Source organism: Notechis scutatus, chromosome 3 (genome assembly GCF_049901735.1).
Source record: "Notechis scutatus isolate UNSWTSFEM ecotype Mainland chromosome 3, rNotScu1.2, whole genome shotgun sequence".
Lineage (NCBI taxonomy): Eukaryota > Metazoa > Chordata > Lepidosauria > Squamata > Elapidae > Notechis > Notechis scutatus.
Window position 1 is genome coordinate 151,420,202 of NC_142011.1, and position 25,420 is coordinate 151,445,621.

General features: G+C 34.5%; 1 protein-coding gene across 3 annotated transcripts in view; it reads right to left on the bottom strand.

Annotated features, from left to right (window-relative positions):
• Positions 1–708: 708 nt before the first annotated feature.
• TSHZ1 (teashirt zinc finger homeobox 1) overlaps positions 709–25,420 on the bottom strand; it is a 90,896-nt gene continuing 66,184 nt past the window's right edge. For all 3 annotated transcript variants that reach the window (XM_026669915.2, XM_087961455.1, XM_087961454.1), the window contains exon 2: positions 709–5,256. In XM_026669915.2, the coding sequence (XP_026525700.1) occupies positions 2,069–5,256 (3,188 nt within the window). In that variant the 3' untranslated portion in view covers positions 709–2,068. The remainder of the gene's footprint in view (positions 5,257–25,420) is intronic.

Below are 25,420 nucleotides of genomic sequence, written 5' to 3' on the forward strand. Positions count from 1 at the left end.
CAAATGGTTGTTAAGAGACCAGTCAAAAGAAAAAAACTACTTGTACTCATAATCATCATGCAACTTTTTCTGAAATAAAGTGGGAAATTGAAGATATAGTTCATGACTTTCGGCCTCCATGTGAAGAGCTATTAATTTCTTCAATAGAAACACGTATCTTAAGTTCACCATCTTGAAAAATGTATCAGACTGTTTTTTCTAATGCAATATAAAAGGAAATGTGTTAAATATATTATTTATGGAGACGCCTATTAACTGACTATAAATGTAATAAACATACTTTTTGTCCTGACTGCCTCCTACTGTCTGAAGTGTAGTCTGCAGCATTCCATTCAAAAACCAAGTATGGTTCAGTCTGAAAGAAGCTGCAATCCTCTGCTACAGAAAAACAGGGGTCAAATATGAAGCAAGTGAATGCTTTTTAATGAGTAAGATCCAATTGAGTAGCTATCAGGAACTTATATACCACTCGGGTGGGAATATGTCATGTTTTCAAAGCAGATGAAACACCTACACCACATAAAAAGTACACAATGTATTCATCAGCATCTGTAAACTAGTGCAGTAACAATTGGAACATCACCATTGAATAGGTAACAGAATGGAGCATATTAGAGTACAGAAATTATTTCAATCTTACTTCAGGCTGAAATTTTGTTGCTGCTGAAATGAAGACCTCAAAGGCAAAGCAATGATGACATCACAATATGCACAAATCAAGAACTGCATGTGGGTTTATTTTACATTTGAGAAAACAGTGGATTTCATTGCGTGAACCAAAAAGGTACTGTACAATATTAATGATAAAACATCAAAATGTATAATTCATAGTGCATTGTTTGCTTTATTTTTATTTATTTATTTTGTCAGATAGCTCCTTTGAGTACATGCATCTGGGAAGATGCAGGTGCCAGTAAAATTTCTCTATTTAACTCAAGCTGCAGGAACTCAATTTTATTCAAAAAAGTGTGTTTTTACATTATATACACAGAAATTGAATATAAAATGACAATATAAAAAGTTAAGAGAGAAAGCATACAGCCAGAAGGTACAAAGGAAGTTGAACAATTTAAAATGGTACAATATGCAACATGTACTGTTTTTTTTAAACCTAAGCTGATGCTGGCAATTTACAAGGATCAGAATCCAACACTTGCCCCATTTTTTGTTGTTGTTTTGTTTCATTTCCATGTACCAATGCAGCACACTATAGAAAGATCAGCCTGTACCAAAGCTTACATTTGTAAATAACTATAAACTGCAGTATCTTACAGGAAAAAGAAATAACATTTCTACATTTTTAAAAAATAACTTGCATACTTTTAATGCCAGTCAAGTGGCAATATTCAGCAATCAGAGGATTTGGGCATAGCGGCAAATCGGTTTGTGATTTTATTTTTTTAAACATGGGTCATGTCTAACTCCTTGAGCATTTGATCACTTTTTATAATTATTCAAGAATGGCATGCATCTTTTCTTTGCAAATCAGACTGCTTTTTTAAAAAAGCTTTTCGTCATTTGAAAAACCTATTAAATATTAAGTGAATTTGACCCAGATGAAATGCCTTTAAAAAAACAACACACACCTTCTTTTGGGAAAGGCACAGAATACTATTATAGTCCTCAGAGGGTTAAAAACTGACACTACTGGGTTCTGTGACCTTTATTGTCATGGCAACTTTGTAATTTTAGAATGTCTTTTTGTTATTGTTCTTTGTGTCTTTCTTTACGGCTAAATTAATGTCTCTCAATAGTGTCTCCCACTATAGTCTACAAAAGATAGCTTAACATCAAGGACATATGTTGAAAATAAAGGTCAGACTCTGACTCACGGAAAAAGAAGTGGGGAAGGAAAGGAAAAAAAAGGTTTTAAAAACATGCACAGATCAGACAAAGAGCATATAAATATAACTACAAAACGTATGTAAGAAAAACCAAGCTCCAGATAGGCAGTTCAGCAACAAAAGTAAGACTGATTTCAGAGGCTCAGATCAGGCCTAGTGCAGTACTATGAAGTTTAGTGCAATGTTCCTATGGTCACTTGCATACCTGGTTGCTTACCTGGACACTAATGTTTTTCTAACTCAGTTACATAGATCAGATGGTCCTCGGGGGACTTCCCATGTGTTTTACTAAGGTGCAGTTTGACTGCATGCTTGCTTGCAAAAGTTCGATTACAGAGCTTACACTGGAATGTGGAGCCCGAGTCCTCCTCGGCAATTCCAAGTGAGCCTAAAGTCTTATTGGAGAGGACCTTGGAAACATTCTGCTGTTCTTGTATCTGATTAAGTGGCAATTTGGACAGATCCTTCAAACTGAACCCTAAATGTGTCTCCAAGTGACTTATATATGTGGAAGCAGTCCTGAATTGAGAGGCACAATCATTGCAAAAGAAAACAGGATGACCTGTATCCAAATTCTTTAAAAACTTAGTCCCACCTGTCCTCCTTAACTGATACTTCACATTTGCCAGCCAGTGGCTAATTGTGGTCATGGAAAGACCAGTAAACTTCGAGATATGAACCCGCTCTTGTGGGCCCAGGTCCGACATAATATATTTGCCTTCTGGTGTCTCCCTCAAACTGGAAGCAAACTGCGCTTGAAGAATGAGAAGATGCTGAGGGTTCCAGTTTGATTGCCTACCTTTCCTCTTGTGTACTGGAGACAGTTCATCCAAAGCTTCTTCAAAGCTACTTCCATCTGCGTCAGATTTTTCTGACACAGAAGACGGAGTCGAAGATTTGGGAGTCAAGCGCCCTGTGAGGTTCTTTACCATGTCAGAAATATCCATTAGGGCACTTTCTCTTAGAGGAGATGAGACAGAATCAGTCACACTGGAAATCAGTGGCTTGGTTTTGGACTTGGTTAAATCAATAGGCTGATCACTGTTCTCGTAATAGTACCGATCAATAGGCTCAGCTTGCTTAGCCGGAGTTGTGGGATAAATGGGTTTGTCCAACATGCTGTTACTAATTTTATATAACATGGCCAAAGGATCCAAAGAAGGACTTACAGGATTAGAGACTTTGCCTAAGTGGGTATTCATGATGGACTGCAAAGCGCTCAGTGGGTTAATGAATGATTGCTCTGGTGAATGGTCTGTAATGATACCCAAGTTATTACAACCATTGGTGACTTTTGTTTTAGGTGGTTCAGTACCATTAAGTGCATGTGGGTCGGCTAGAAGATCCTTTTTGACCTTCTGAACTTCAGCTTCAGGAATTTGTTTTTGCTGATGTGGCTGCTGATGTAGTTGTTGTTGTTTGTTGCTTTCCTCTGATTTTGGAAAGTCTTTGCTTTCCTTGGGAGCAGGGGACAATGGCTTGACTGGAGAACATTTTTCTTTCTCTGAAGGCTTTTCTTCTTTTTTAATATGGATTTTGCCCGTGACCTTCTCTACTAGCTCTTCCATGGCAGAGACATTACTTTTATGAGGAGGGGGTGTCAGATTGCCTGGTGAATGGATCAGCGCATTGTGTTCTGAAGACAATGACTTGACACTGCTAGCATACGATGGCTGAATCTGAACACTCTGCACAGTTGGCTGAAGGGATTTAACAGTTCCTGGAAGCTGATAAGCTGCATGAATGCTAGGGTAGCCTCCCCAGGAAGGTGCTCCATTTTGAGCTTTGCTTATAGCTGTGGTCACTGTGTTCTCCAGAGATTTCAATATGTCGATTCCACCTTTTGGACTTTCATCTAGATCCTCTTCACGGAGGTACTGATATACAGTTGTTGGATCAAATTTTTCTGAAGAGTCCTCATTTTCTTCTTTAATTTTTTTGTCCGTTTCAGTAACAATCACCTGTTCTTTTTCTGGCTCCTTCTTTTCTTCAGAAGTCGTAGATCCAGCAGGAGAATCTGGCTGCTTTTTAATATTTGTAGCTGGTAGTCTTGTATGAGTGGTAGGTGGCAAAGGTATGGACTGTATCTTTTCTTCAACTACCGAGTCCAGTACTAGCTGTTTTCCTTTCTTAGAAGCTGAATTAGTTACTTTCAAAAAATGTCCTGTGACCATCATATGAGCAGTCAGCTGCTGCAAAGTGTCATGAGAACTGCCACATTCCATGCATTTTAGTATCTGAGCTTTGCGGGCCTCAAACTGCCAAGTATAGCTAGCACCATTTTGATAGCCATAGCGATTATTGGGAGTTACATATGGATTGGCAGTTTTTTGATCCTTTGCTACTTCACTAAGTGTAGTCTCTGAAGTGATTGCTGTTGGCTCAGGTGAGCAAGGTGAAGCCAAGTCCTGAAGTGCTCGTTTTTTGCTAGAAGGCACCAGTTTGGTGATGGCTGGTACTGGTTCCTTCAGAGGCACTTTCTGGTAATGTTTTGTTTTTATCATATGGACACTTAAGTCTTGTAAAGATTCAAATGAATGACCACAGTACATGCATTTTAGTACTTTCTGGGCATCCTCTTTGCCTTCCATTTCCATAAGTGATCGCTTTCTGGGCTTTGACCACCGTCTGGTTTTTTCAGATTCTTTATCTTGGTTGTCATCCCGGTAATGTCCAGTTTCATTCATGTGTACTGTAAGCTCTACCAGTGTATCATATGCTGCACTGCAGTCTTTGCACCGGAATTTACTGGCACCAGTGAACACAGAACCATACAGTTTATTGTTTTGCCGGTAAAGTTGCACTGTGCTGAACAGACTGGGTTCTGGTAGAAGTCCGTACGAGGTCTGTTGCAGAGTTTTGGCCAAAGCCGCTTGATGCCAGTCATAACCTGAACTGCCACTGCTACTGTTACTAGTACTACTGATGCTTGTAGTGGTAGTAGTGTTGGTACTGGTACTGGCACTTGTATTTGGGGTACTGATACTAGTGGTGCTGTTAGTGGTGCTTTCTTTCAGGCTGTCTTCATTATTCTTTGATTTTTTTAAATCTAAAGCTAAACCAGACCAACAAGATTCTGACAGTAAATTCGCATACACGGCTTTTATCTGTGCTAAGCTGTCCTGTGGGTAGGAAGCATTGTCCAAGCACTTGTGATCTTCTTTCTCTTCTTTAGAGGAAGTGCTTTTGAAATGGGCCAGTTGATCACTGTTTTCACTGAATGGTGAACCATAACCTGCATCTTGATTTGTTGCTGTGCTGACTGGAGAATTCTGGTAACTCTGAGCCTCTTTGATCTCTGTTTCATCCTGGCACATGTACTCAGTTTCTTGGATGTCCAGAGATAGCCCATCATCCTCCCCACTTTCTTCATCAATTTCTGCTGCTTTCAGTTCTTCTTCAGGAACATAAGCTTGAAAAAAAGAGAAGAGAGAGAAAAAAATAAGAAAACCATTAAAGAATGTACCCATTTTTCCACACTGCAACTATTACAATAAAAATGAGTGTTATATTGAACAGAACATATCCAAAGCTTTTAGTTCAATGTGATAATATACCTTCTCAAATCAGGGCATTCCCTCTACAACTAAATATGGGCACGACACATCAGAAGGATTAATGTTTTATCAGCAGAATTATCAAGTCTAACTGAAGCTAAAATACATTCTTCAGTTATTTATTATGATATAATTACATTACAATGTTGCTGGCGTACCCAACAAGGTACTCCAAGAAGGAGTAAATAATCCGATGATTATGGCTTCAGTTTATTTACTCTTTTACCAGATTGCTAAATGGATGGGTTATTGTAATTTTTTTCACAACAATAGAAAATTATACAGTTTAGTTGCAATATATTATGTTCAACAATCCAGTGTATGCAACACAGGATTACTATAAAGTTCTATGAAAATAGAGTAAAACTAAAAAAATCATATTAAAGTATTTAAATTAAATACTAATTATTAAGTATTGTTATCATTAAGAGTTATATATGCCTATATTATTAATAATGCAATGCAATTTTTTTCTTCATATTTTTCCCCCAATTTTTCTTCTGAATGGTGCTATTTTTATTTTAGGGACTAAACCTGTAGCTAAAATAAATTAAAATTTTGTATTTAAAATTTACCCCAAGTTAATTGGATGAGACAAAATACAATACAAAGGATCAACCTGGTAAAAGGCATACAACTAAGTGTTTGAACAGAAGTAACAATAGGTACTAGGCAATTAAGTTTTCTGAACACATTATTGTAGGGTAGAAATAATTTAGTATTATTTTTACTGACACTTCTATTATTGTAATATGTATCGAGGACTAATTTAGATTCCAAAGTTACATGCAAAGAACATAAAAATTAATGGATCCATTAATTGTCTCACTGTCCAGAGAACAACCTCACAGAATAATTCCATTGGACAAATACTGTGTTCCATTAGAACAGTAACATAAGAAAGATGCTTAGTGATGCCTAGCCATATGCAGATACAACAGGCCTCAGGTCAGCACAAGGAAAATTGAATAGCTTTGGTCCACCTTCTGCTACTGGGTGCCTTCCTTTGTTTGGATGAGTGGCACTGTCTCGGACAGACCTATGGGTAATCTGGACTAATGATTCCAGCTCAAAGAACTCATTATCGGGTTGTGTGCTGGCTGTGGACAGGGATTCTGCTCACTATCACTCATGACCTCCAGTCGGGACTATTGCAATGCATTCTACATGGGGTTGCATTTGAAGAGCTCTCAGAAACTTCAACTGGTGCAGAATCAGCAACATGGGTAGTAAATTGTACCAGTTTTTTGGCCCATGTAACATCACTACTTTGTGAGCTGCATTGGTTGGCAGTGTGCTTCCAGATACAATTTAAATTTTGGCTGTTGCCTTTTCTGTCATAACACCAAGCTTGTGGAACATTCTACCTCTGGAGACAGGAAGGTCCTGACAATATTTTGTAAGGCCTTGAAGACCTGGTTCTCTGCCCAAGCCTGGGGCCCTGAGAATGTGCAGGGATCCACTTCTTGGTTGCAATGTACAATTTACCATATAGTTATATCTCACTAACTAATTAACTAACTACCACATAACAAAGTACTTCCAACGGTTAACAGTAAAATAAAATTCTACAACGTAATACAGTTAAACTATCTTAAGCCAATAAAACCAATACAAAAACCAGACTAATTTATGTTCATATTGAACACTGAAACAAGATCCAAACAAGGTACCTAGATTGATATAGGGTAGCAATTATTCAGGGCAGTCCACACTGGGAAACCAAAATGAAGAATACTAATGCAACATTTATTGTAAGGTTATAATAACCCAGTCTTGCAAATCTGAAAGATTTCCCCTCTCCCCTATCTTTATATTCCAAAAAAACTATGGAGAGTCAATTTTGAAATGCTTTCTTCAACCCCATTGCTGCTCTGGATCCAAATTTCTTTTTTCACATCACTGTCTAGGCTGAAGTGTTCATCCTGTCTCTTAAGATTCTTTCACAGCTCATTACAGATGGCAATATCCATTAATTCCCAAACATTCTCCAGAACAATTATGCTTTGACCAGTTTCTGAAAGAAAAAAACTGAGAGTTATACAGGAGTTATTACAGAGAAACCTATTGGCAGTCAGCACAAGGCTTGCAATATGTAATGTAATTACAATATGTAATATAGATTTTTTCTTTTTTTACTTTGTATGTCAGTGCTTCATGATTACCTGGACAACTCCCTGCAGTTTTTTTGCCAATCCCAATAGATTATGTATTTTACAATTATTTTAGAATGGCTATCCAGACTAGGTTAGCCATTTTAAATTCAACTACAATACATTTAAATAGGAAAAAAGCTATCTGTACAGATCTTGGATAAGGATGACATTTTATCTGTGACTGTAAATCTCAGAATTATTCTGATCACGTGAATGAAAGAAACCCCTACTGAACCAATGGGATTTACTCTAATATAAATGTATAACTTTTTTGGGGGGGCGGGGGGGACTGAATTGTTCTTTATTTAGTCAAGACTTTGCGAAACATATCATACTTATTTGGTCAGCAATATGTTATACAAGAAGAGATGGTACTGTAATAAATATTAGGCTTTTGTCCTGACTAATATAAATAATTATAAATTTATGAAAGTCCATTTACAATTCCTGTAGTGCAACTTTGGGCAGATATTAAGGGCTCAGATTATTATAATTGTCACCCAGATCAACAATGAAATGACCCCTCAGGAATGTAAATGTAGCAGCAATATCAAAGAGCTCCAGGTCAGCACAGGTAGGCCAGACCTGCAAGATTATACCGCTTGCTATCCTTTTGTTCTTGCCTTGTTTTTTTTAAAATACTTTATACAATAGTCAGAAAGCAAACAAGATTTACATAGTGGCTATTTTACTTATTTGTTTCTTAGCCTAATAAATTGCAGTCCATTTGTATAAAATCTGATCCTATGGTTTAAGTGATTAAAACTACACACTCAAAATATTTGTTTTTCAATGCTGGCAGTGCTGGAAAAATGACTTTGTTCCTAGAGAAAAAGGAACAGAAGCAGTAATAAGGATGGAATTGTAGTAAGATACAGTAAAGTATGTCCTAGTTAAGACCACTGGGTCCAAGGTCTAAACACTACCAGCTGCATCATTGCTTGATTTTAAATAGTATGCATTATTCCATTAATAAGCTATAATTAAACCGAAATGGTGAAACTAAACATGACAGGTTGTTTCAGAATTTTGCCTCCTACTAAGGTTAGCTTGTGGCATTGAGCCTCCTACCAATCTATGACGCAGATGTCATGCAACAATTTTAACAAGAGTGGTCTGCAGTTAAAAATAAAATAAGAGATAAATATTTAAAAGTGACAAGCACTAAGCAAGCGGTGACATATCCAAGTTGATTATCAAACTTTGCTATTGTGTTGCCACCTGGTGAAATGATACAATCTAATCAAAAGTACGTATTTATTGGAATCAAACTATTCTTTTTAACTAACAAATGTGATATTCATGAGCAGATGGTCACTATATCAAAATACATTTATTCTGAGGGCCCACTTTAAAAAAAAGTCTTATATACACCTAAGTGCTGCACTAAGTTTAGATTCAGAATACAAATTGTTACCACGGGAAGATTAAATAACAGATAAATGATTCTACCAGAAGAAAATAGAACTGGATGAAACAGAAAAGCATGAGCAAGCAAAATTGCCAAACCAAACAATCTTACTTTTATAATTGGGTGCTTTTTAAAAAAATATATATTAATTGTTCATTTTGTTTTTTTATTTTAAATAGATTATCAACAGTATATAACTCAGTGGCTACACACTGATGCATACTCACCTGAAAGTGAGTTCCACTTAACTCTATAGAACTTTCTACTAAATAGGGATATGCGTCTCTAGGTGTATATAATTTCATTGTTAAATCTTTTTAAATAGACATTTTTTCTTAGAAGCATATGCTAAAATTCGTGATATTCCCATCTGACCCATTTCTCAGTAGCATTTCAGATTTCTGAAATCTGCCTGCCAAAAATAAGAGGCCCCTTTCTCCCCTTTCATTTACCAGTATTCTGCAGTACTTATTTTTCTCTCCGCTGAATTCCCCCTTTTCTCAAATCTCATTTTATTTTATTGAAAGGACAATTTAATGTAATTTCTAGTAATCATGGAAAAGTTATTCAAATAATAACATTAAAATGCTTTTGTAAACTTGAGACTGCATTCTATTAATATACTATATCCTAACAAAAAATCTATGAAAAATCCAGCTTTATGGTTATAATTCATTAAAAATTATTGAGAGTCTCTATTCTATCCTTTACCTCATTCTACATTATCTCATTCTGTAGATTTTGTGATTCCTATACTTGATCAGCAGCCTGGCATTTTTGATTGAGAAAGACAAAGAAGAACTTGTCTACTCTTGCTTCCAAATCATGGGTCTTTATTTAAAATATGAGGAGGTTGTCAGCTTTGCTTCATTTTTGTATTCACATATTCATAAAAGTTCACATATTTCTTAATATTTCATACAGAACTGTGTATTAAAACAAAGTGAACTTGAGAAAAAAGTAAAACAAATATAGTTATTTATCCCTTTTCCCCAACAAATTGTTTCAACACAGAGGTCACAACTATTTGCCAAAGAGAGAAAAGGAAACCTTTTACCTTATACTATGCTACCTTAGAGAATAGAGCGAAGGACCAAAAACAAAAAACAAAAAACCCTACTGTTATGCTACAATATGTTAGCATAAAAATTAATACACTAAGATCATTACTCTGAACTGGCATCCTCTCACTTGACTAAGGAAAACCTACAAAATTGACAAAAGCTTTGTCTATGTTTATTTAATTCACAATTTTTGTAACCCCAAATCTACAATAAAACAAAAAGACATACAATTGATAGAAATCACTCAATAATAACAAGAAACATTCAGTCATGATTAAAAACACAGTGGAACATTGTTGAATATATTTATACTTGTATTTATATTTGAGTATACATCTACACATTTCCATTTGGGTATAAAAAACTGACTGATTATCAGTGGTCATATTTATCCCAACAAGCCAATTCAGAGCTTAGGATCAGAAAATTCTACATTGTCATGGGCTATCACAGCAATATGCATTTTACAAGGTTTTTAAAATGTATTCTATAAAAATCTGCATTTTTATGTTTAATACATCATGCTGAATATATATGATTCTAATATTACAACAGCATATGAACTAAGCATATTTGAGTCTTTTCAGCAACATTTAGTATAAACTTTACAACAACAAAAAGATTACAATTCTAGAGATTGTGAAACTTAATTCTGATTTAACATATATAAAACTACATTTTCTAAACAAGAATAGACATTTCTGCTCTGTTAAGAATTTTTTTAATCATCTATAATACAAGCAATGTAAAGAGAAAGAATTTGTATCACTGATTTCCTGAGCAATATTATGTCTACTGATTTTTGCATAGACTGCTTCTTTTTTGGAATCTATAAAGAACATCAAACACTACACGGACAGATTGTTCATCTCTCAGTCGGCCTTGTAAGATATTATCCTACTCTTCTGTAATTAACTGCACTTTTTTTGAACTATTATTAGTTTCAAAATAAACTGTTTTTTCTTAATGAAAATATTTTCTTCTTCACTGTTCAAAATGCAGCCAGAAATGCAAAATAAGTTTGATGTTCACTGACAAAAGGAAAAAATAAGTCAGGCCTTGAGACTGACTTTTTGTGGTTTTAATCCCTTTCCATTAAAAAAAACATTTTATTTGGGTTACTTGACTTTTTCTACAGATATTATAAAGTATAAAGGATTAAATCGTTAGGCGGCATTTTATCCATGTTTGAGAAATACTTCTCCTGTTAGCTAAATGAATTATATAACTTTGCTATACTATATCAATGCAGAAATGTTAAGAAACACAGACTAACTAATATTATAATTCAATTTGTCATGATAGAAATCACCAAAAGGTCTCTAAGGAGTATGCATAAGTGCACAATCATGCCTATCGTCCCTGTCCTATTGTTTGTTTATTTATTTGATTTGATTTGTCAATCTCTTGCAAGATAATAGGTATAAATATAAACATAGTTATGAATACATGAAATGGACACATATAAGAAAAATAAAAAGAAACAATTTAAAAAAAGAAAAAGAAAACATTGTCCCCATTTATTCGTCCCTATTTCCTGTATTCTTATTTATGTTTATACTTATTCCTATTATCTTGTAAGCAATTGACAAATCAAATAAATAAATATCACTGATATATATGTGTCAGTGGAAAACACAACACTTAGTTTTTGGATTTTTGCAATGTTAATATCAGTAATATTAACAAAAATAATATCTAGTGTTTAAGGGCATTGTTTTTAAGCCCCAAAAGAAGAAAATTTAGTAAAATAAGGTTAGATTTTTTAAAATCTATTCAAGCTAGATTTTAGTATTTTGCCTTACATGAATCCTTGTGTTACATGAAGCCAGGTACTACAGTATTATAAAATAAAAGATAGCTTTGCATTAAATTGCTAGCATCTGATAGCACCAGAGGTCAACTAATAATTTAATACTGTGATAAAACATTTCCCAGTGAATATTTTTCCTCAGTCCCTGTGTTTCGATAGTTTTAAAAGCTTGATATGCAACTATAATCAGGAATCACAGACAACATATTTAGGTTTATATTGATTTTACATGTCTAAAAATATGGTTACAGTACATTCTATATCATAATACACAATAAAACTAAGACCTTCTGTTTGTCTGAATTTTCATAGGAGGGATATCCTACAAATTACAGCTATAGGACAAATTTAACTGGAGACTGAAGATATTTGTTTTTATTTCTCTATTATTACATCATGTTAAAAATCTTTGCATATATGACATGCCTTCTCGATATCAGTATCTCCCCAAAGATCTACTTTCATCTTTGAGCAACATTAAAATGTCTGCATTCCAACGTAAGCCAACATGAAGCACTATATATTGTATTGTTACCAGTATAGTATTATAACTGTTACCATTATAGCACATTTTAAGATTTGCTTCAGTAAAAAGATGATATATTGTAAATAAGTCAGTCCGTTGTCTGAAAAGCAAAGCATAATGATTAAATAATGATGTTGAAGAAAACAAATTGTCCGATTAAAATATGGTAAATGCATCATCGTTTCTTGGTTGCACAAACACATGTGTAATGCTATTCTCTACATATGTTCACTCTTATTTATATTAATCATATTTTCCACAATTATAAATCTGGGAATATCAAAAAATGGGCACAGGAGTACCCGTAGCCACTAAAATTATTGACATATTTAAGATGGATTTCAGTAGGCTGCAGATTCCATTTGTTTTTAACTGTGCTCGATATAATTAGATTACTTCAGTATTATAACTAAGCCTCTGCTTACAAATGCTTTTGTTACATACTCGTTGCAATCCAGCTAAAGCTCACCCAGACTCCTAAGGCACTTACAAATAGGAGCATTCAATTTTCAGCAGTCTTAATTCTCACTGATAAATAGTAAATGCAGAAACTGCAATTGCATGAGAAAAGCACCATGTTCTGCTGAATCAACTTACTAACTTTGGTGAGGGAGGACTTTTAATATAATGTATATCAAACTATATACTGTGATTATTTGTCACTATACAATATTTATCAACACCCTTTGCTATGGAATGCAGAGAAATCACTAATAAACCCTATTATTAATTAACGTTTTGGCTGGAAGCTACTTAAAAGGTCATAAAAATATATAATTTTGTGAAAATTCCAAGATTATAGCTATTTTCTGTTGCTCTGAATATAAGAGAACCACATTAAGAACATCCTTCTAGGCAAGTACAGAATAGTAATGTATATACACACGTTAATATATCTGTAAAACAGTTAAGACTATTCTAACATCAAAAGCTCTGTATAATACAAGTCTTTGCAATTTAGCCCATTTAACAGCATTGACCTCAAGGTTAATAAACTGGCTAAATCCCAAGCTTTTCAGCTTCAAGTACTTCATGGCTGTAGATCTACCTCAGAGTAACTGATTGATGGGTTTAGACAAAATTAAGCAGTTATGTAGTAATTTCAAGTTAGGATTATTAATGAACCAAAAGGTATTAATAATAGGTACAAATAAATCAATTGGTAACCTTTCTGTATTAATTGTATTATGCCTATCACTTTTGTGGATATAATTTAAAGTTTCTGGGCATTTCTGTCTACTTTTCTGTCCAAAGACAACCTAAGTATCCAAAATAATCAAACTTTCCCTTCCTGACAATTGGCTCTCAACTGAGTCACATGCCAAAAAGACTCAATGAAATAAGCAAGACAAGATAATCATGTCTATTTGAACTCTGTTTCCAATAGATATATTATTTTAGGTTTCAGTTCAGTCCTAGGATTCAGTCTGTGTATGCATATATATAAAACAACCATTGAACAGTTTCTACACTGAGGAAAAATACAGTACAATAGAGTTGACTGCCGATTTGAAGAGGAAATATGTCAAAATATAAGTACTCACAAAAGTAATGTCAGAGTTCTACAGTATCAGCAGTTTTTCTGCATAATGTACCTAATAGGAATGCTTAAATCTGTTAACTTCTCACCTCCTCCCTCTCAGTCCACCCTTTTGGTCTTCAGAGTTATTAGGCAATATTTTTAAGTAGTGGGACAAGCAGCTTGCACTCTAATGCTGGTAGAAGGAATGGCTCTTTCTTTGTCAGATAAACCATACATTTAAACATTTTTTTATGTTTTGATCACCAAAGAGAGCTGCATTTTAATCAGACCATCCACCATTCTACTGTCAAGAATATTCTAATTGGAAAAAAAAACAATCATTTTCATCCCTGCTGGCAACATTAGAGCATTTAACCTGTTTCCATTACTTATACAAATTACTGTTATAAGGTAGGACAGATGTTAGAATCAAGCCACAAAACTGACTGCCATGCATTCTTTATATGGAGAAGAGAAAGCTGTTAGAGCATGTTATGCCGCATCAATAATGCTCCCTCTGCTACTTGATTCATTAACTTCCACCATCAACATTTCACTTTCTTTCTGTGTTCCATCTCATCTGACCTTATTTCATTTGGAAGCAAATAGTCTTTTTCAGCTATTTTTTTAATCAGGTGCTCTCGAGGGTCAAAGGAAAGGAAAGCGGAGGGAACAAGAGAAAGAAAACCCAACATCCTGTCAAAAATGCTATTTCTCTAACAGAGATGATAAAAGAGAAGTCAGTTAAGATATTGGTACTCTAAGATGGCTGTCACTTTAGAAGATGGCACAACTCACCTAGACAGCTGACACTCTGGTCGGGCAAAGGGTTGATACATTATTGAGAACATGAGAGATTAGGAACGACAAAGACTCTAGGCCCAGAGTGCCTGGGGCTTTTTAAATAGTAAAATCAGCAGGCACATGAATTTCAGCCTCCATTTGCATTGCAGCCTCCATTTGCATCATCTCCAATTTGAAAAGAATCTCAGATAGTAGGGTTAGATGAGACATCTATCTAAGACCTTAGAGAGCCAATATTAGAATAGACAATCCCAGGACAATGAGCTGACTCAAACTTAAACCATATTAAGTAGCAATAAAATATGCACTGCAAGTTTAATTATTATAAGATTATTATGCAGGTACAGTGATAAAAAAACAAGGGCCAAATTTTCCAGCTTGCTAGTCTGAAGTAATCTTTTAGACTCTCATTCTAAAATAATTATGCATAGGAATACTTTGAAAAAAGTGATGCTGTCACTGAACACAATTATCAACTTTCCACTATTGGAAGACTTTAAACGTTGCTATATCCCTGCCTTCTCCTTGCTATTTGTTTCATCATACGATGCATAATGGAGCAGTTCAACAATAGCATCAATGCAGAAGATGTTATTTTCTTAAATATACTAACATTTCCAAAGTGATGCTTTAATTGAGTATTGTAGGTTTAATTGCTTTTATCACTAGCACATACATACAATGAAAAATGTAACAAAAAAGTAACAGCATATAAATTTTACACTGGAAAAATATATGTCACTGGAGGTCTTATCCACTAAAAGAAGGGAAAACATATATTTTGAAATGTAGGAAAATTGCAGACAACTACTATTTTTTTTTAAAAAAAAAAAATACAGGCCTTAATTCCTACAACTCTAGGAAAATGTAGCTTACAATACAGTTCAAAATATTAAATCATGTATTTTTAAAGAATATAGTACTAAGAAGTAACAAAGACCTTTTAAAAAATGAGTTCAGTATATCCAAAAGCATTAATATATCAAGATCTGCTAAATACCATATGTATATTTTTGCAAAAATGCAGAGGCTCTATCAACCACTTACTGTTTGACTTTGATCCCTTCTCTGATTTCTAGCATGAACGTTTGATAGGAATATTGGCACATGCAGTTTGAACACTCTGCTCGGTTTGGCAGATTCCCATTGACTAAAAGGAATCATACTCTGCTGAGAACTGATTGAAAACAGGGTAAGGATTTTGATATTTGGCCAATTCTAAATATTTGTCCCTGAGGAAACTATACTGATATCTCCACTGTAACCGTAGACATAGTAACTCATTGCTTTAATTTCCTGCTTTAAAAGCTAGCAAAGAAAAAGGGAAAAGACACCGATGCCCTTTGGGTAACGGAATCTTCCATGTAGTTTATAGTGCAACCCCTGCAAAGAGTTCACAACTACAGTATGTGGTAAATACATTAATAAAAAAGAGGAACGGAGATGAAAGGGAGCAAAGAGACAGATTTTTAAAACAAAAGATGAAATCTTGCTTTAGAAAAGCTATCTTTGCAAAGGTCTGCTACTCGTTAAATCACTAAGAATATCTGTCAGACTTATCCTACTACACCATTTGGCTGATGTCAAACCTAAACAAACCAGATCAGAAAACCAGCCAGTGGCAGGACGTAAATGAAACGAGAGAAGACCAGTCTCACTGTAACTCGCATGGTTTGCTTGCTGATTTTGGGAGGAGGGGGGAAGGAAAGAAATAGTGGCAATCATGACAGTCATTTGCAGTACTAATGTCCAATTCAGCCTCCTTTCATTCTCCTGATTTAGGTGGTCAGAGTAGTTTCATAGACGACACAGGGAAGCTGTGCTGTTTAGCAGGCTGTTTAATGGGAAACTGGCAGTCTTATTTCTTTTCTAGATTTGGTTTGTCACTAGGTCTCCATTACATGCCACTCAGCTTTGATATCTTTGGACAGGACTGATCAAAAGATGTCATTTGACCTACACAGCATGGCAGAAACTTGGAGAAGTCTCATAAAGCGACACTCTGGCTGTAAATAAAATGACATTATTATTTCCTCTCTCCTATCATGTAGAAAAGCCAATTATGGTAATGCACTGCATGTCAATGAAAATGCAGCAATCTTTTTGGAGCTGCTTCTGCTGGCGTCCGTGTTACAACTCTGCTTCCTGAAAAAATTTGTCCACTGGAAAGTGAAAAGAAATAGGTGAGAAATGTCTTGCAGACTCTTCATAAAATTTTGGTATTTTTTACAGTCCTGGTGATTGTTAAAAGTGAAAAAAAATAGAGGCACAAACTCTAGACTGCTAGCTTCTGAATTATCAAATAATATAATCTCAAATAATTTATAGTTCATCACTACATATACTACATCCTAAGCTTCTGAATGACAAGAAAACTGGAGTGATACCAATGAATACTATAATGACCAATACCCTTAATTATTTATAGTTCAACAATACACGTACTGGATTCTCTACATTATACCGAAAGCCAAATCAAAGCACAGAACTAATGTTATTCACAATTTAATCTAATTTGTGTTAAAGTAATATATAGCATAATGTCACAACATAATGCTACATTGATCAACTATATTTGTAAAGATATCTTGCATTACATTTATATATTATTTTAAATGAATGTTTTCTAAACAGTGTTTCTAAATCCTCCTGCAATTTTAATTTTAAGTACAAAAATATGGAGAGAAGTCATATTTAATATGGCATTGCACACATACAGAAAAAGCCAAGTAAAACCAGGGACTCTTCTACTGTAATCCCCCACTTTGTTTCCTTTTTACTTCATCCATTTTATTATTCCTTACATATCAATCAGGAATCACAATTTAAAATAAACTATAATTAGTTGTTGGTCAGCTGCCTTCCCTGTCTGGGCATGATTCTGGTTTTTCACCAAAGAAAAAGCATATTACCCTTTATATGGACATATTTATATGATATTGTAATGTTATGTGAGAAGGGCATGCCTGAATACACAGTTTTCAGAATCTTCTCATCTCACCTATATGTTACATATTTGTATAACCTGAAGTTAGTATATATTGATATATTTGATGAAGCAATCTTTTTTCATCACTCATGATCTTGGCTAGGTATGATATGAGCCTTATGTCCATAATGCCTTGTTACTATTGCTAAATACATTTTATTATTAACATAATTACATTTTGTATTATTATTTCAATATTCACCTGACTCACTTTTTAATCTTCTTCCCAACATAAGGTCGAGTAAGTAATGGTGCCATCTAATGAAGTTCATGGTTACAATTTCGTGGACTCTTGAATGTGGACTTATAAAACCCAAATTCAACTAAACCACTTTATTTTCTCCACCAAATTACACTAGATACTATGAGAAATGTAAATACACCAAAGAGTATGTATCTGTACAGTGAAGTTTCTTATCCTTCTTTGGATAATAATCCTTTCTGCCATAATATGATGCTTTTGAACCAGTCAGGCAGAATAGGATTACCTAACAATGAGTTGTCCACCTTCAGTAGTACTGTGACTCTCCAAAGCAGCAGGATTTAGGAGCTATTTAAATTTTTCATGGCACCATGATGTTGTCCCATATAACCAAGGGAAGTTCAAATGAGAGCTAGCATGAGTAAACTGAGTTTGCAATGGAATGGTGAATGAACTGAAGTGCTAAGGCCAAGATTGCCTGGCAGGCTTTTTGTCAGAATTATTTTGGAAGATGTTATATGGAAAACAAAAACACAGAGCTACTCGATGTGTTGCACTTGTTATTTGGTGTTTGTTTTTTGCCTAGTTACATTTTTTTCTATGAAACTCTTAGAAATATGCATCTGGTTATATTTAATTAAAATATATGCTGAGGATACAATTAACAGCAAATAATTTACAAACTAGTTCACCATGTCAACTTATTAAGATGTACAGTTTATTTCTCTTTCATGTTATTTACTAATATATTACAAGAGGAATAATACAATGTTGTTGCTAAAATCAAATATCCTATCTTCAAACAGAGATGCGTACAAATTTGAATAAAATCATTGTTCAAGTATAAAAAGTAAAAGGAGAACATTAACAAAATTGCATTCAATATAATCAGGCACAATTAATTGCAAGCTTTAAGTGAACAAATATATTGAAAACAAAGACTTTAAATGCTATTTATTCCAACTTGATTAATTTCAAATCCAAGTAACATTCATTTTGCAAAACCCATTTTTTTCTTTATTTATTTTTAAAATTAAACATTAAAGGAAAACATGGGAAACACATTTTGTTTAAGGGTGGTCTCTGCACTTAAGCCTGTATGATTTGCCTTTTATTTTTTTGGTTTCTAGAACATAATCATCATTCCTGCTCATGATCCCTTTGCAGCTACACTGTTATTTGAGCACAGCTGGAATATCTATGCCACATCTTCAGCCAGTTTATACAGAAAATGGGCAAGAAAGTCACCACTATTACTCAGTACAATTAGTGCATTTAAACAATTAGACCAACAAATAAAACATAAAAAGCTGTGTATGTGTCTCACTTTTAAAAACCCTGAATCAATTTACAGTAAAATGTAAACATAAAGTAACAGACATGGGAATGACTCAGGAATTATTATTTTTTTCTTATCCAGATCTATAGAACAATTCCAAGTTAGATGATAATATTGACTCCTAGAAAATTTCTATACACATATGTGGCAGTGAAGTTAAAAAATTCTTATATTGGAGCAAACGAACAATCTTGTAATCCCTGGCCAGAATATAGCACATACATGTGGAACAGTGGGAACTTATATTTAGTGAGTTAAAATGAATTTGAATCAGATTTAATTAGAACCCTGGGCTTTTTGCCTACTAAAATGGTTAGTATTGCATAACTAAAAATAAAGCATTAGCAGAGTAATAGCAGCTGCAGACAGATCACAGATATTATGTTATGTACATCTGGAACCGCTGATATAATTTCATTTCACTGCACATTTGGCCTCACTATTCAGTTTTCTTTTCTGTACATGCTGTATATGCATGAAAACACATAGAAGTAACATTTAATAACCACAGACAGAACTCATGCTGAAATATGGCAATGCATTTAGAAGTAACCACAACATTTGTAATCAAACAATTTAAAAATCTTTGATATCATCAGATACTTTAGGTTTCCATGAAATAATGTCTCTAGATTTAATGTGCCACAAGATATTTTATTTGCTACAAATTGAAATTGTATAATATTACAAAGAAATGTTTGAACAGAGCCTAAGAGGTGTAAAGCTCCTACTGCCCTAAGAAATTTCAGGCAACGTTACATTCCACCAGCCTCATATCTAAAAAGATGCTTATATATAATGCAAAGTCTCACAACCAAATTTAATCCTTTTAACAACAAAAACAGTGCTAAATTGTACTTTAGGTAGTACTTACAAATCTGTACTATATAAAGTAGTGTAGGATAAAAGCAACAAATAGCATCTGAAAATACAGAGCACAATTCTATGTTCATTATATGGCAGTGGCAGAAAATAGCTTTTCTCGTCTACCTAATGCTAAAAATATAGCATAATAATACTTTTCCTGCTACTAAAATAGCAACTAAAATGACTACTAAGCTCTATTTAATGCATGGCAACGCTGCCCTGACACAAAGTTTCAGGCTGCAATGAATGCATTGTTTACTGAGAAGCAGTTGTGAAATAGTTATTTGAATAGAAATGAATAATATCTTAATGAGGCAACAATATATGCCTTTAAGTCCCAGTTTACTTAATACAGTAAACATGAAAGAACAAACCTGGGAGAAAAATGATCAAGAAAAGGAGTAACCATGAAAGCTGAAATCCATACCACAGGTTTCTTAACAACCGTACTTCTAAGAAACAGTTTAGTTTCATCCAGTACCCCTCTAGAAATTTGCCAGTGTGAATGCTTAAAATACAAATTACATTTGATTTATATCATTTTAATATAACAAAATTGTATAGGTCATACAAAAGTCTCAAATAGTTATTTCAATAATTTTGTTGTGTACATACTTAATACATAAACAAGCTTATTGAAAAATATTAGCCCAAGTCTTATAACAACAATTTTTAAAATGTAAACAATAACAAGCACCTCAAAAATATACCAGTAAAAAAGCAAGGGCAGAGTTTTATCCAGCTTTTTCTTAAATTTTTGACTGAACACCATTATGACAAAGCTTGTTAATTCCTACCTTTCAATTGAAACAACCAAGTTGTTTTGCCATGACAATCAATGACACCTCAAGGTGTAAAAAAAATTGCTTTAATCGTTTTCTGAAATATGACCTACTACGTCATTTACTTTTTGAAAACCCTAAGGTCGTGCAACATACTTTCTCTGTCATTTGTAAGTACATTAACTTAGTAGCCATATGACAGTGAAATTATGATAATAGGCTGCTAAAATGGGTCATGCAGACACTGCATTTCATGTTAACTTCAAATAACAGTGATAATATAGTCCAAATCAAATATGACAGTACAAAAGCACATGGTTTACTTTACTCTGGGCTCTGCTAGGAACTGGGGTCTGGAAGAGTGAATGAAGTGATGCTAGTGAGGGACAGGAAGGTAAGAAATTTTCTGTATTTCAAGGTGAACAGTTTAATTATTTACAGGGAATGATAGAGAACCAGCAAACTGCATGATAAATTAGCCCATTTTAAACAAACGCAACATACTTCGTAGTTCATATTAAAAGTCTATGTAATAATTATATTAAATATTTGTTTCTAAAATAAACAATTTTAAATAGTTTATTTTAGTCCCAATTAATGTAGGGTAGAATGATCAATCTTAGAACTGACAATGAAGGTTTTAAAGTGGCAGACAAATAGTTTATTTTAGGATCAAATATTACATCTAATTAGACAAGGATTTAATATGAATTACAAAGGATATTATAAGTAAGAAAAAGAAACTGTTTTGGGATAACATTTTAATTTTCTTTGGGCTTCTATGTTTATATATGTGGTATTAAATTACAAGCAAGTTTATTACCTCAAAATGCTTTTGGATTATTGACAGTGTCCATAATTTTTTGTAGGTTATTTGCTAATTTATAGATAACTTTTTGAAAAGTTTGAATAGAAGCAAAATTTAGATTTGAAAATCAGATATGTAATAACCTATTAGACACTAGAGCTAATGCTAAGAAATTATGACTGAGTTACATAGAAATCTACATTTCTTTCTTCTCAATTCATTCAATATTCTAAATCCTGTTGCTGAATATTCCATAGATTCATTCATTATATTTTCATGTATAAAAGTGACATAACAATATTTATCAAATATCTTCCCCCAAATTTCTCTGAATATTAATAGAACTGACAGATTTTATTAAAAGCACTTTCAAAAAAAAAAAAAAAAAAAAGAACTGAAAGCCACAAAAGGGCACTCTCACTAATTCCAGAAAACCGTTAAGAAAGAAGCCTTGTAATATTATATTGCTCCCTTTACCATCGTGAAGGGTAAAGGTACACACAAGAAAAGGACTTCTGATCTTATGACAAAAAGAAAGCAAGTAGAAAAGACAAATGTTTCAATCATTATTTTGATGAATGGCCAGCTGGTGTTGTCTTTCCCCCAGGATGCTATAAACTCCAAGGGACTAACACAAAGCACTTTACCTTGGTTTTCTATTCTTCTTTTCCAACTGATACTAAACATTCTATCTCTACTGTATGTGCAGATTTCAAGATAATTTGTGACATTTGATATTATCCTCCCTCAAAATCACTCTTTAATTTTTGTCTTTACTCTGATTCAAAATAAAATGTCCATCTCTAAATTTCACAATTAATAAAAATGGTACAGTTGGTCCTCAATTAGCAATTGCTCCGTGACTGTTCAATTAAAATAGTGATGAAAAAGTAACTGCATTTTAAAATGCCCACATTTATGACCTTTGCAGGGTCTCTCTCTCTCTCTCTCTCTCTCTCTCTCACACACACACACACACACACACACACCCTCCTAAAAAGTGCTAACCACAAATTAACAAGTTACCTCTGTGACTATTTTATTAGGTTAGGCCCTCTAGCAGCGGCTGCCTGAAATTGACAAGATCCTAATCAGTTTCATACTAAAGACTTTTCTTTGCCTGCTAAGTGGGCCTTAGCATTCCTTTTGATATGTGTTCCAAGCCTGCTCACTCTCTTCTAATCCATTTTTCAATGAATGTACATCTAAACATCAATTATTTTTTTGCTATTTATTCCAGCACCACATCGAGCATATCAAAGGGTGTAAAAGCGGGGTGAGAGGAGAAGCTATAAGATTTTATCCAGCTTCCTCATCAGTCAAGTTTCACCAGCATTTTTTGGGAGTTTCATCTTTCTGACACTGTAAAGGAAAGGAAACTGGAGTAAAATCATAAGCAAAGCTGCGGTCAAATGATTTTTAATTTAGTGTCTGTTTTGGAAGTCCCAATTGGAGTTTCTAAATGAGGACTATCTGTATCCTAAAGTTTAATTAGAAGGCTGAAGGTAATAAATGTGTGGTATTAGTCTAAGTTATTATAATTTATATGACACAAAAATACATAATTTCTTCAACGCTGGGCTTGTCAACTGGAAGGTTAGCAGTTCAAGACCCAAGAACAGCACGATGGGGTGAGCTCCCATTCCTGCCTCAGCTCCTGCCAACTTAGCAGTTCGAAAGTATAAATGCAAGTAGATAAATAGGTAACACTTTGATGGGAAGGTAATAGCATTCAATGCACCTTGGCATGTAGTCATGCTGGCCACATGACCACAAAAGCTTCTCCGGACAATGCTGCCTCCCTTGGCTGAGAAATGCAGATGAGCACCAAAACCTAGAGCTGAATATAACTGGACCAGGGAAATAATAAAATAACAGAATTGGAAGGGACCCGCTCAGGCAAGGAACCCTATAATATTTCAGACAAATAGTTGTCCAATTTCTTCTTAAAAGCTTCCAGTGTTGGAGCACCTACAACTTCTGGAGACAAGTTGTTCCACTGATTAATTGTTCTAACTGTCTGGAAATTTCTCTTTAGTTCTAGGTGGCTTGTCCCCTTGATTAGTTTCCACCCATTGCTTCTTGCCCTGCTTTGGAGAATAGTTTAATCCTCTCTTCTTTGCGGTAACCCCTTACATAGTGAAATCCTTATCGTTATCTTATAGTAAATATATTTTTATGACTTATGGGAAGACATGTGTTTTTCATGCAAACAAGTTTAGTAAATATTTAACAGTACAAAAATATTTTGCTTACAATAATTATAATCTTGGTATATAAAAGACCAAAATGTGGGTACACTTAGGCTAGAGAGAGACTGTGGAACTTTAAAACAAATTGTTTGATAGGTAAAAATCTAAAATTGCATATAATACAGTTGGTGTTATTAATTTATCTATAAAACATTTCTATGTCAAATTGTTCATAAAAACATTTTAGTTACAAGAAACTATCAGGGTATAAGAATCTCAGGAAATGATAGAGACATGTGGTTTATTGCAAATTGTCTTTCCCTATTCTGAGTTATGTCTCACCAATTTTCCTGAAAAGACCTCTGACACTTAGAAAAACCTTTTCTGTATCATTCAAGAAGTTATGGAGGTGAGGAAAAGAAATGATGTCCAACAATTACATTATATAAAATATTTTTACTAGTTACCCCCTAAAGTCCAGCATTTTATTTTAAAATGCTCACACCAAAACTGCCTTTCTTGTCACATCTTGTGTCAATCTATCTCTAAATACTTTAAATAATCCCAGTAGAAACAAAAATGTCACACACTATTGTTAAATCTTTAAAAACCATACAAGTAGCCCTTGATTTACAACCACAATTGAGCCCAACATTTCTGTTGTGAAGTGAAACATTTAAGTGAGTTTTACCCCATTTTACGATCTTTCTTGCCACAATTGTTAAGTGAATCACTGCTGTTGATAAGTTAATAACCCAGTTGTTAAGTGAATCTGGCTTCCCCATTGACTTTGCTTGTCAGAAGATCACAAAAGGTGATCACATGACCTTGGTGTTGTGGCCCGCTGATGGCTGATGAAGCTGGCAGCAGAATCCGACAGCGAAGTTGGGGAGGAACCTGGGCCAGTCCTGAAGGCTGAGGAAAGCTCGGACGACGGCTTTGCATCAGAGGCAGAGATGAGGCCAGGGCAGGCTGGCAGTCATCAGCTGCTTTTGGGCTCGGACAGCAGTGAGGCAGGGGAGCTTCTGGAACCAATTCCCAGCCTGTGCATGCGCAGAGCTGCCAAAAGGAAGGAACAACTAAGAACTCAGGGTCGACATGGGAGTAAGGCCACAGGTACACAATGAATGGCCTCTCCCATCAAGATTAAAAGAGGAGCAAAAGGGGAGGGGGCTTTTTCAGGAAACAACTTGCTTGTTTGTTCGTTCCAGCCTTGTGAAGATTTGTCTGTGTAACCCAGCCCTTCCGTCACACTGTGTGTGGAAATATTTACCGGGCAGCTTTCCAGGATATATAAGGTCTGAGCTAATTAGTGTACCTTTGCAAGACTGTTTGCCAAGCCGTTGCCTGAATGTGAATGCACTAAATTCACATTAATGTAATATAAAAGAGGTTTTGACGGGACTCAGGGTTGTTTTAATGCTTTTTGGGGAACCCTAGGACAGAACACTTGGGACACAGCAATGGTCATAAATATGAACCAGTTACCAAGCATCTGAATTTTGATTACAGTATCCTGAGGATGCTACAAAGGTTGTAACTGT